The sequence below is a fragment of the Castanea sativa genome, chromosome 2 (genome assembly GCF_040712315.1).
Source record: "Castanea sativa cultivar Marrone di Chiusa Pesio chromosome 2, ASM4071231v1".
Classification (NCBI taxonomy): Eukaryota; Viridiplantae; Streptophyta; class Magnoliopsida; order Fagales; family Fagaceae; genus Castanea; species Castanea sativa.
Genome location: NC_134014.1, coordinates 51213296 through 51227142, shown reverse-complemented (window position 1 = coordinate 51227142; position 13847 = coordinate 51213296). Strand labels below are relative to the sequence as shown.

At 33.0% G+C, this 13847-nt stretch overlaps 1 protein-coding gene and 1 long non-coding RNA gene across 2 annotated transcripts; both read right to left on the bottom strand.

Annotated features, from left to right (window-relative positions):
* Positions 1–1668: 1668 nt before the first annotated feature.
* On the bottom strand, positions 1669–4022 carry LOC142626130 (uncharacterized). The gene is made up of 3 exons (XR_012842458.1): positions 3850–4022; positions 2858–2925; positions 1669–2000 (listed from the first exon to the last, which is right to left on the bottom strand). It is a non-coding gene; the product is annotated as an uncharacterized LOC142626130 (long non-coding RNA).
* Positions 4023–8226: 4204 nt separating this feature from the next.
* Positions 8227–12827, bottom strand: LOC142623932 (uncharacterized). Its single transcript, XM_075797417.1, has 3 exons — positions 9451–12827; positions 8847–9239; positions 8227–8456 (listed from the first exon to the last, which is right to left on the bottom strand). The coding sequence occupies exons 1-2, from the start codon at positions 12335–12337 to the stop codon at positions 8863–8865; spliced, it is 3264 nt and encodes a 1087-aa protein (XP_075653532.1). The 5' UTR covers positions 12338–12827; the 3' UTR covers positions 8227–8456; positions 8847–8862.
* Positions 12828–13847: the final 1020 nt, after the last annotated feature.

The window sequence follows — 13847 nt, the reverse complement described above, 5'->3', positions numbered from 1 at the left end:
TATGGCCCAAAAACGTACGCCATGCTAATCTAGCCTGCATTTTCTAGCTTATTCTGGTTCTGGGCCAGCCGTTTAGAATTGGTTTAACTTTGATATTTCAAAATTTGCTATGCACGAATAGATAATATATTGCAATGGTTATTCACTTATTCACGTTAAATAGTTTTTTTTTTTTTTTTTTTTTTAATTTTTAGAATCAAAATAGGAATTCTTTGATTGCATTTCATTATAAAGAATAACTATTTTCCTCTTAAAGGTTCGTAATTTTAACAAGGATCGAGATGATTTACTATGAATCCTTAATTTAGTTTAAGCATATTCAAATTAAAAACTATTGATGCATTTGATAGGATAAGATTTTCTTCCCTTTGTCCAACCGCACGACATTTTTCACAATAAACTCATCCAATATGTTTCCTAGTCAACCTTTTGCCATCGGTACTCACGGTATTCTCTGACCTTTTGCCATATCTATTCTCCATATTGGTACTTTCTGATAGTCTATTTCATTCTTGCAGATTTTTCAACGCTCCAATTTAAACAATTGGTTCACGGATTTTTCATGCATCGTCCATATTCTTTAAAACAAAATATATTGGAAATTTAGAAATAAAAAATACCTATTGATTCTACTATGAAAACTTCAATTCCCAAAAAATGTCATAAGAATTACCAAGTGTTTTTTTGGTAAATAATTTAATTGTTTATATAGAAATGGAAATTAACTTTTGTCCCAAAAAATTTCATAAGAATCTCCAATTTTTTTTTTTTTGGTAAATAATTTGATTGTTTATATGGAAATGGAAATTAACTTTTGTACAAGTTTGATACTTGATTTTTTTTTTTTTTTTTGGAAATATATTATCTATTCTATTAATTTCCATATTATCTATTATCATTCTGTGGGAGCCTTGCTCCATGCACCACCGCCCAACCTATTACTCAAATTGGAAAAAATACACTTTTGGTCCTTACATTTTAGGCCAATTCTCGTTTTGGTTCCTAAATTAATTTTGCTATTAATATAGTCCCTAAAAAAGGAAAATTGATTCTATTTTGGTTCCTGCCGTCAATCCACTAACGGAAACCTCCTAAATGGCAGACGAAGTGCACTACGAGGCCATTAACATTTTACTAAAAAAATTATTTGGTATTTTTAAATTCCACATTAGCATTTGAATTTTTTTTAAAAGCCACATCAGAAAATTTATTAAAAAATATATATTAAAAAAAACCTTAAATCTAATTTAATTAATATTATTTCTTAAAAAAACAAAAATCATTATCTTTTTAATTCTTTTTTCTTTTTCTTTAATCTCATCAATCATCAGATTTTAAAACATCTCTAAACTTTCCTTATCTCTAATTCTCTCTCTCTCTCTCTCTCTCTCTCTCTCTCTTCACCCTCGACGGAATCTCTCTCAAACCCAAACTCTCTCTAATCTCAAAATCTCATCTCCACCGCCGTTGAACTCATTCAAGACTTAGTGATGAGGTCGCTATTGTCACGACCCAAACCTGTACTTCAGAATTTAGAGCATGACCGGCATGTTAATATCAAGTTTACCTCAATACTAACACGAACCAACCTAAACAAAAGATGCTTATCAAGAATTGTTTCCTGTATACCTGCTTATTTTCTTGCATAAAAGCCATAATATACAAAAATGTGAAAACCTTGAAAATTCATTTCATTTGAACTTTGCAAGATTGCCACTTGGCTAAAACTTCAGGTGTTCGTGCAAATATTATATAGCTAAACATTTAGCAAAAACTCTTATTTACAAACCCAATCCCAAAGACATACCATTGGGGTTCAAACCAAACTAAAGTTCAGAATTACATCTGTGCTCAAAGGATCAAGTATATCTTGATTCTTCTTATACAACAAAAGAGCTAAACTACTATACAACAAAAAAAACTATACAATCTAAACAAAAGAGAATCACAGAATCTTGCCACCTCTAATACTCTCACTGCTTCCAGGAAGAACCTGTGCACTGAAATATAATAGGGCGAGTTGCGAAGCCCAGTAAGGTTTTTAAGCTCCATGGGCCTTTGATAAGAATGCATGTAAATCAACTATTTTATGGATATGCCAGCTTTGATAAAATAGCCTTCATACTATTCATATTGTTCTTAAATTAACTTATGAACTTTCAAATGAACATACTTCATTTTCCTTTCATATAATAATAAAAGAACATGATAAGGAACTTAACATAATTCAACATACTTTTCTTATCATCATACTTTTCTTATAACTTCCAAATAGCTTAATAGCTCTTTTATAATACATATTAGTTAGTCCAATTGTAAGTCTGTCACAACTTTTGGAGGCTTCCAGCACTTAGTACCAGGCATCCAATATTCCCCACAATGCTAGGTAATTCCGGAATCATATCATAATACAAACTTTCAACCATGGGGGTAGGTTAACATCCTCCACAAGTTGGCGGTTACCAACAAGGGCGGGTACAGCAGAGCCAGTCCCACTTTTAATGGCCAAACAGAATCTCCATGGAAATACCAGTACTATAACCCCTACTGGCTGAGTTCAGATCATGACAATGGAATAACTAAAAACTATACTTTTCAGATACTATACTTTTATATAACTATTTAATAACAGTAGCATATCCAATTCTTTCTTTAAACATTATGTTCGTGATATGAGTAATAGCATCAATATGCTAAAATTATCATATATATATATATAGGATTCAATAAGTCACGAACATAAATCTTTACTTGAATCATGCTTATATGTAATATCTCTAATTAAAAGATTTTAATGCATTATAGTTTTCTAAATAGTTCTTATACTTATCAAACGCACATGTCACAAATCCCTTACTTGAAAACAGAAGACGCGAGAGATTTGTACCAGAGGAGCTCAAGTGTCCGTGTTCTCGTTCTTGTCACCTAAATGAAAGACCAAAACTTATTACTAACAACTCTTCCTAAAATATAAACTTATACCTCAAACACAACCTAACTCTCAACTTAGTAAAATCTTAATTCCCATCACATAGAGTTTCCCCTAAAACAAGGTAAAATCATCAAACTCATAACATACCAAAATACAGAGAAACCAAGCCATAAAAATTCATATGGGATCTAAACATACCAAAAGATAAACACATTAAATTATAGCTCAAAACATTTACCCTAACTTCAAAATTAAATCTACAAAGTCATAGTTATCCTACACTGTTTACTGATCATTTCAGTAGCAATTTCCCCATTTTTAAAATACGAATGGGCTGTCAAAACACATCCAATTGTCATGAAATTTTACAGAGCTACTCCCCTGTATGTCTAATATATACCGTATAAATTTCAAAGTCAAAGCATAAAATCATAATTTATTAAAAATCATACAGGGCATCGTGCTCAAATCTGTCCTGACAGAAATTTATGCAAATTAGAAATTAAACCATTATTTTTGTATTAATCCAAATGCAGTGAGACCATTCCATAACAACCATATGTGTCTTAGGATTCATAAAAACTACTCCTAACATCCTAATTCACAGAAAATGATTTAATACAGAATTTTCTTGTAGTGAACATCAAATCTGTCCCAGTGACAGCTTCAGTGCAAGTTGATACAAAATTCATCAACTAAATGCAAATGATCTTCAATTCATTTGGGTATTTTTATACCAATACAATAAACATTAAAATAACTTATTAAGCATCCAATAGACCATAAAACCATCAAACTTTCAACTTACAAAAACAGAATCACAAGTTCAGCCCCTAAAATCAGATTTGAGAACAAAGAAGGGAAAACAATTAAACTATCAAAATACTCTAAAATCAAATAAAGTTTTAATTACTTACCCACAAATTTGAAGCTGAAACTTTAGTTTTAGGCTCTTAATTCCTTCTTTAGAGTGAGATTTGTTGTTTTGGTGAGAGAGGGAGAGAGAGAGGTCTTGCCATGTGAAAGCAAAGAGAGAAAGAAAAGAAAAAGCAAAAGAAATGAAGCAAGAAGCTTCTGGTACAGCAAAAGAAAAGACGAGGAATTGACTTTGAGGGCTTGCACGTGTATAGCAAAGGAGAAAAAATCAAAGACCACTTTTTCCCACTCTTTTCCACTTTTGGCATTTATACTTTTCATTCCATATAAACTTATATTTCAAGAAAGGCCCAATGACAATATAACTTTGCATATATGTGTGTGTGTATATATATATATATATCTATATCCTTATCTTTATAAAATTTCTTTTCTACAACATTAAAAGAGCATATGTCTTCTATAATATCACAATAGCAAAGTTTTAATGCACTTAAAATAATTAAGGTAATAACAAACATATAAACTCATGAATTTAGTTATGCAATTAGGTTGGGGTGTTACAGCTGCTGGTGTCAAAGAAAGAAAACCCATCAACCCATCGAGAAGGTCCGCCTCAAAGATGAGGTCTTCGCCATTGTCAAATCTGACAATAACTCACCATAGTCGCCGATTTAGTATTTTTGTTTCTGCGTAGTTATGGCTTTGTTGTACGAAACCCCTGTCATCGATTCAGTACTGGAGCCCAGATCAATGGTTGTGAAGCCAAGCCCAGTGGTTCTCACACCTCTTTCTACCTCACCGTCTCTCTTTTCCTCTCTTTAAGGTTGATTTGAAAGTTCTTAGTGTAGGATTTTTGTAGATTTGATGTTAAGGCTTTGTTGGTTATTGGGAAATTTTGGAAGATTTTATTCGATGGTGTTGCTTTACTAGTTGTTGGGTTTTTATTCTTTTGCTTGGATTTGATGTTCTTGTTCTTTGATTTGGTGGTGATGATTTGGGGGTTTTTATTTGTTTTTTTTGTGGGTTTTTCTGTGTTTGTTTGCCAAGAAAATTTATGGGTTTGAAGGCTAAGGTTTGCTTTGCTGGAGATATGGGTTTGGGGTTTGGTTCTATGCTAGAGATTGATGATGGGGAAGAACACTAGGGAAGAACACGAAGAACATGAACATGTTCTTCTGAAAAAATAATGAAAGCAATAAAAATAAAAGACAAGAAATACATTTAATTAATTTATTTTTGTTTTGATGAGTTTGGTTATAAAGAAAGTACAAGAAAGACAAAGAAAATTATAAGAAAATAATGATTAATTTGCTAAGAATATGAATCATAGATATTGGAATAAAAAAAACATTTTAATTAAAAGAAAGTAAAATTTTTGTTTGAAAAAAAGTAAATTTTTTTAATTAAATTAAAATTAAAATTGAGGAATTAAAATTTTTATAATTTAAATGCTAGCATGGCATTTAAAAAATGTCAAATAATTTTTTTAATAATATTTTAATGGCCACGTCAGCGCCACATCAACAAGCAGACACTTCATTTGCCACGTAGGAGGTTTCCGTTAATGGGTTGACAGTAGGGATCAAAATAGAATCGATTTTAAATTTCTAGGGACTACATTAATAGCAAAATTAATTTAGAGACCATAATGAAAATTGGTCCAAAATATAGGAACCAAAAGTGAATTTTCGCCTACTCAAATTAGCAAAACAAACTCTAATTAAATGCTCACTGCTTTATGAGCCTCATTCCGCTCCATTTAACCCATAAAGCCCTCTGGCCATTGGCCCAGTAACAAATATCAGCCAACTCCAAATTTGTTTATTAAATTTTTTTAATCACTTATCCAAGAAAAAATACATTAGGTATATCTTACCTATTTTGTTCAATTCCCAGTCTACTCCAGCCCCAAAATCTGCAATATAAATTGATCAAAAGTCCAAGGTTCTTTGAGAAAATATAAAAAATTTCCTATTTCATTTTTTTGGCACTAAAGTTATATGTCTTCAGCTCCTCTATCTGCCAATCAAACTACATATGCATTCCACAAAGAGATGTAAATGAAACCTTTATGTACAATTGGATATGCCAAATGTTTGCTTCTTCTGGATGCTATAGTTCTATTCTTCTCAATGAGATTTACTCGTTAGTTGGTAGGGTTAACACGTGGTCATTGGCTCTATTATGGAACTACATGCTATACTTTAATTCTAATCTATATAGACCCATTGGAGCGAATGTCATAAGTTAAAACTATCTCTAAAAAAAAAAATCTATATTGGCCAGTCCTCTCTCTCAATTGGGAACAATACTGAAGAATACCATTTCAATTAAGTACATAATATTATTAAACGATTCAGTTATGCTAACTACATTATTTTTTGATATATATATATATATATATATATATATAGAGAGAGAGAGAGAGAGAGAGAGAGAGAGAGAGAGAGGGACGGAGCCAGAACTTTGAGTTAGGGGGGACAGTTTTACTATTGGCTGTGTGCGACAATTTCAACCTTTAATTCTACTACTACTTAGCTGCAGAGATTTTTTTTTATTTTTTTTGTATGGGGAAGAATAAAGTTATTTTTGTGTAGAATTTTTTAAAGGGCAAGATTGTTTATTTTGGATAAAATTGGTTAATTGAGTTTAATTTTTTTTAGTTTTACCGTTGGTAATTTTTGTTGTTGAGTTTCTTTTTTTTTAGCTTGTATATTTTGTTTTAGATTTTAGATCTATAAATTTTTTTATGTTCACTAAAATGAGGAAAATGCTAGAGCTACAAACTTTTTTATAAATTACTGATGTGATAAAGAGATGTGAGATTGTGACCGGAACGGAGGAAAAAAAGAGAGGTGAGAGTGGAGAATGACTGGAACGGAGGAAAAAAAGAAAGAGAAAAAATAAATAAATATTATTTTAATGAGAGGGAGAATAAAAAATATTATTTGATTTTAGTAAAAGTTTTACCTATACCACCATCAATGTAACACACTTTTTGTATATTGTGGTGCTAAAATAGCAATTTAGTTTTTTAGCACCACCAATACTAATGCTCTTAGAGAGTAGAGTTTCCACTTTCCATTCCGAGTCTCCCCTCTAAAAGGACAACATGGCTTTACCGATGAAACTCTTTAAACGAAAAGGAAAAGAGACAAGTTGACTCAACAAGTCACTATTTTTAATGTGACTTGTTAAACCACTCGCTCTTTTCATCATTATTCAACGTGGGACTCCACTCACACGTATCCAACATAAAAAATATCCGAACTAAGTAAATTCAATCTCAAAATAAAGCACATATTTATTCATCTAATCTTAAAAATATCCAAATGATCTAAACTTCACAAGATTCAAACATATACGAAAATCTTAGATAACTCTTCACAAAACAGTCTTTTAAATTAAAAGTTAAAATCCTAACATATAAGAAACTTCTTCAAAAACAACCAGGTGCTTAAAATCTCAATAGTTACGATCACGTTCTAGCACACACTTGTCCCTATGAACGTGAGCAGCTTATCTAGAAAAATATAGGGACAACAAGAATGACCTAAAATCTCTATGAGATTTAGCTAAAATCACTTGGATCAATTTCGATTTTCTAGCAATCACTTCCTCACTCAAGTTTTTTCTTTGCTTTTACTCTTTACCCTCTTTGTTCAATGGCTCCCAAATTGATTTATGAACAAGCCCCAAGTGAAACACAAATTTTAATAAATTGCTTCTCACTTTTGTCTACTCTATTATGGCCGTGAATATTGACAATGAATAACGGAGAGGAAAAAAAAAAGTCTTAAATTGAAACGAATTCGTAAAGTTGGTGCTTTAATCTATAGAATTGGGAAAGAAGGAGCAAAACAGTAAAGCTTTGTTTCCTTCTATAGGTGTTACCGTGACCGGGTCAAAAAATATTCTAGTGATAACTACTCTCACTTGCTCAGTGTACATTTTTCTTAGCCTTTTGTTGCCACGCTTGGTGTGGCCTCTACGTTCACAATTTTGAGGACCTTGTTAAATTTTCTAAATTGTAGTGTGAATTTTACTTCTAAACTGTAATTTGCTGTTTCTTTTTATGAAAATATTTGTCATGAAATGTAATTTACGTATTACTGGAATATATATTAACTATGTGGAATATATATTAACTATGTGCCTGCAGCTTGTAAACAATGCTTTGAAATTTGCATTAGAGAGTTTGGCATTGAAACATGGAACTATTAGGCCTTAGGCTTAGGGACATTAATGTTTGTGGAAACTTTCTTGTTGAAGGCACTGAAATGAATAGTATCTGGTGGCAATCAAATGAATACTGTTGTTGCAGTAGATGAAGCTGTTAGGTACCTCAAGTAAAGAAGCTAGCAGTGATATCAATTTAATTAATTTAGTTAGGCGTAGAGGACATTATTAAAGAATTATTGTGGGAATAAAAAGTCACACATTTGCAATCCTGGGAAAATACAACTTATCAGCATCCTGATGGTGTAGTAAGGACAACAATAGTATGAGGTATAAATATAGAAATATAGAACAAAATCTTTATTCAATAGTCCACCCCTTTTAGGTAATTATTCAGTGCTAGTGTTGTCTTCCCGGTATGGATGGCTTTGTCTACTGCACCTACTGAAGATGGGTCACCAAAGACCTGCAATTAGAAATTAGAGCAGGAAGGAAGCTATTATAAGAGCCTAGATTATTTATAAAATCAATAACAGCTTTGCAATCAATTATGATTTCTAAAGTTCGTTTTTTTTTTTTTCCTGATGAGATGATTTCTAAACTTTAGATGTGAAGGGTAATAGCAATGCCTAAAGTTTGGGTTGGACACATGAAGCGGCACCAACAATTTTTTTATAGGCTTTATTATGCTTTCATGTTGCGTCTTGAAGTTTTTTTAAAACCTACTAGTAGTCCTAATGGTTGGTACAGCTTCCTTTGTGTCTACAACAATGTAATCATGTAATTAGTATTGATGGCATGATCCATTTTGCTATAATATATTTAGATAGCATCCAAAAGAAAATAGATTACTTACCTTATCTAAACTTTTTCTAATTTTTGTCTACCAAATATATTTCTTGATTCATCAACTCCCACATCGAAATTTCATAAAACAGCTTGAGTAGTGGCGGCTTCCGAACAAGGATTTCTTGTGACACATGTTTCATTGTAGGGCGAGATTTAGGATTGGAACGTAGGCAGGCCAATGCTAGTGTCACAACTAAAACCACATTTTGAGCAATTGTTTGGTTAATATGAGGTGAAAGGCGAGGATCTAAGACATCTTTCAGCATGATATGTCGAGCAGATGACGATGCTAATGAGGATATAAGCTCTCCCGGATGCCTTCCAATTATAGTTTCAAGCACCACTACACCAAAGCTATAGACATCACATTTTTCGTTCACAACCATGGTGTAGGCAAGTTCTAAAACATAACACAAAAAAGTGTGAGCACAACTAAAAGACTCAGAGAAAGAGACCTGTTAGAAATATCATCCTATAATAGGACAATTATGTAGCCACTTTGGCACATATCATCAATTTAATCTTTCTAATACATCTGTGAACATATGATCAATCATTAATCTCATGTTTCATAAAAAGTGTGTTTGTGTATGTAGTAGCTAAATATTTACCTGGGGCGATATATCCGTAGGTGCCAGCAAGTGTGGTTAAATTGGAGGAATCAGGATTTAGGGGTCTAGCGATGCCAAAATCTGCAACAATAGCCTCAAAGTCCGAGTTCAATAAAATGTTGCTTGTGGTCAAGTCTCGATGGACAATTGTTGGAATGCAATCATGATGCAAGTATGATAAAGCATTTGCTATTCCTTTAATGATATTCACCCGCTTCTTCCAATTCAATTCCTTTGCTTCAACGTCATTGCTTATGGCATAAAATAAGCTTCCTCTTTCAATGTATTCATAAACCAAAAACATGCATCGGTTGTGTAGACAAAACCCATAAAGCTTCACAATGTTTCGATGACGAACTTCAGACAAGACTTTGGCTTCATTCCTAAAACTCTTGTCAAAAGCTGGCTCTTGAGATTCTAAACGGTGAAGTTTTTTAAGGGCAATCACTTTTCCGCTTGGTAGCGTTGCTTTGTAAACACTACCATACCCACCAGTTCCAATGCAATATCTGATATCAAAGTCCTCTGTTGCTATAATGATGTCTTCGAATGCAATATTTCCATCATAATTCCATATTGGGAATAAATTTCCATTCCTCATTGCTTTGCACTCATTTTGATTATTCCTAATTACCTTTCGGTGAGAGAGGAACACAATTCCAACTCCAAGTAATAAGAAGCCGAGGATAACAGGGGCAAGAATCTTAATCAAATTTAAGAATTTCTTACTCCTTGTGGAGAAATGAGGTATTCCTGAGATGTGGTCATTGCATAAATTCTTGTTGCCCATAACTGACTTGAGTGTATTATTTCTCCAAAAACCATGTGGGATTGGACCTTCAAAGCAGTTGTAAGACAAATTGATTTGGCATTGGAAAGCAAGTGTGCTAGGAATGTACCCAGTAAGAGTATTAGAGCTGAGATCCAGGTGTCGTAAGTTTTTGACATGCCCTAGTTTAAGAGGTATATTTCCACTAAACAAGTTATGACTAAGGTCAACAATAGTCAGCTCAACTGAGTATAAAACTTCAAGAGGAATGGTTCCACTAAAGCGGTTGTAGCTCAAGAACAATTGACCCAAAAAAGAGCAATTACCAAGTTGAATTGGAATGGATCCGCTCAGATAGTTGTGGGAGAGGTCTAGAACAGAAAGATTCAAGAGATCACCTATATCAGACTGAATCTCACCAGAAATTTTGTTCAAGGAAAGATTAAGATATTCCAAATGGGTTAATTGAGTTAACTGATGTGGAATGAATCCAGATATGTAGTTATTTGATAGGTCCAACTTTTGCATAAATTGCAAACCTCCCATTGTTGAAATTATGGAACCATTTATTTGATTTGAATGAATGTCCAGATAGCATAATGTGGCTAAATGACCAAAGACTGGAGGAATTGTACCAGAGAGATTGTTAACACCAAGATCCAAAAAAACCAATTTTTTCAAATTCTTTATTTCCGTGGGAATTGAACCGTTTATTTTATTTGAATGAATATCCAAATATCTTAAATTGGTCAAATGACCCACGTATGGAGGAATTTTACCAACAAGATTGTTGACAGCAAGATTTAAAAAATACAATTTGGTCAAGTTCCCCAGAGTTGAAGGTATTTTTCCAGTAAGGCGATTATTATGGAGATCCAAGTGCCTCAACTTTCTCATGTTTCCTATTTCTAGGGGAATGGAGCCATTGATTTGGTTGGAATCAAGAGAGAGAAGGGTCAATTTTGTCAAACAACCCAAAGTATGAGGAAGTGGACCAATGAGCAAGTTATGAGAAAGGTTTAGAGAAACCACATTTTTCAAGTTTCCAATTTTTGAAGAAATAGGACCAAAAAGATTGTTATCATCAAAATGCAGAGCCATCAAATTCTTCAGATTATATATTTCAGAAGGGATAATACCGTTGATTTGATTTGAATGTAAATCAAGATGAGTGAGACAAGTCAAAAGACCAAGAGTTGACGGTATTTTACCAGTAAGGCGATTATTATGGAGATCCAAGTGCCTCAACTTTCTCATGTTTCCTATTTCTAGGGGAATGGAGCCATTGATTATGTTGGAATCAAGAGAGAGAAGGGTCAAGTTTGTCAAACAACCCAAAGTATGAGGAAGTGGACCAATGAGCAAGTTATGAGAAAGGTTTAGAGAAACCACATTTTTCAGGTTTCCAATTTTTGAAGAAATAGGACCAAAAAGACTGTTATTATCAAAATGCAGAGCCATCAAATTCTTCAGATTATATATTTCAGAAGGGATAGTACCGTTGATTTGATTTGAATGTAAATCAAGACGAGTGAGACAAGTCAAAAGACCAAGAGTTGAAGGGATTGTACCACTGAAGAAATTTCCACCCAGGTGTAATTCAACAAGACTTCTCAGGTTTCCCAATTCTAAGGGAATTGGACCGTTCATTTGATTGAAAGAAATATCAAGCTTCTCTAATTGAGTGAGTTTTGCAAGTGAGAGAGGTAGTTCACCTGAAAGAAAATTCCCAGATAAGTTAAGGTGAGTGAGTTTAGAAACACTACCAATCTCTGGTGGGATGTCCCCATATAGCCACACTCCTGCTAGCTTCAATTGGACCAAATTTGGGAATGAAGAGAAGTTGAAATCGCTTAAGTAGCTTCTACCGCAGCATGCTGTATTGTCTAAGTTGATCCCTATGACGCTTCCACCATCATTGCAAACGATACCGTCCCACTTGCAAGGACTTAAGCTTGTTTCTTCATCACACCAATACGGAATCTGTTTCAGAGCCTTATATTCCTGCTTTAGTGACGATGATTGAGGTTTTGCAACAGTAGTATTCGCATGGTTTATGATTATGATAGTAGTAATCCAAACAAATATAACAAGGGAAATGGAAACAGAGGATGGCATGTTTAGTGGATGATTGATGATTGTTTTGGTTCAATACAATTTTACTAAGCAAAACAAGTATAGACAAGGAAGTTAACTCCGTACCGTACCGGGGCCGGATTTTTTTGTGCCGGTGCTTGGACCGGAACAGAAACTGGGTTGATTCGTACCGTCCTAAATACCGGTGTGTTTCAGCTTGTTTCGGCCATTTCGACGGATTTCGGTGCTTTTCGGCGGTAACTTCATTCCGGACCGGTACAAACTAAAATGAGTTTTCATAAAAAAAAAATTGCTACTTACTGCTCCTCTTCACCATTGTTGAACCTTCATCCACCAGTGAGATATTGTCAGATCTTGAGGCTTGAGCTTGCTACCATCCCATAGTAGCTTCTTCAGTTTTCTTCTCTTCCTCGTTGTCACTCTCTTTCTTTTGGCATTTCGGGTTTGAGTTTCTAAACGAAATGTTAGCGTAGAAACCCAATGGACAAGAGGTCAAGACTCAAGATGACTTCCACTAATGGGAGGACAAACCAACGTGGTTTATCTGCCCCTCTTTTACTTTGGGGTTTTTTTTTTTTTTTTTTTTTAATTTCTTAGAATATCGTTTATAGTTTACTATTCTTTTTCTTTTTTACCACTCCTACGTAGAAGGTTTATTATGCTTTTTTATTATTTTTTTTAATGAGTAGTGAAATGGCTTAAAATAATTTGAACAAAAGAGGTAAAAATTTGAAATGTAATTAGATATATTAATTTATATAGAATTTTTTATAAAGTTTATATATATATATATATATATATATATATAATTGCGGTAACTCTGAAACGGTAAACCAGTATCGACTAGTACTGAAATATTTTATTTTTTTTTACCAAATTGAAACGACTTCTGGTACGGTATTGACTCCCTTGATAGATTCTGATGGCAAAGCTTATTGTTAATAGACTATATACAAATACTAGGCTCATCACATGCGCTTTATACGTTCAATAAGACTTTTTTTTTTAGTTTAATATAATTTTTCAATTTGAATTTATTTAGTGTTAGTGAGGTTACACATGAAATGATTTTTATAAAACTAAAATTTAGGATTTGAAATAGAGTAAACTTAGTGTGTGATTGTTTTTAGGAAAAAATATATATCAATAGTACCTGTGATATGCTTTTGATAGAAAGTGTGCTATTTTTAAGGAAAAAAAGTTTCTCTAGTAGTTTTTTTTTTTTTTAGTTTTGTTGAATTACAATTTACCCTTATTTTTTATTTTTAAGAATAAAAATTATCTAATTAGATTAGAGGTATTTTTGACATTTTTAAAAGTCATAACTAACTTTCTAAATCCTCTTACTACGTAGGTAGAAGTATAGTGACATGATAAAGCCGTGTGGAACTTATGAGAGCTTGGAAAAAGTCTTTAGTTTCGGAAGTGTAAAAGTGAGAGGAATCTATCTTCTTGCTGTGTGGAATCTTTGAATTTATGACCTCTAATTAAGCTTGAAAAAAACTTGTACTTCAGTAAAGAGCAACGCAAT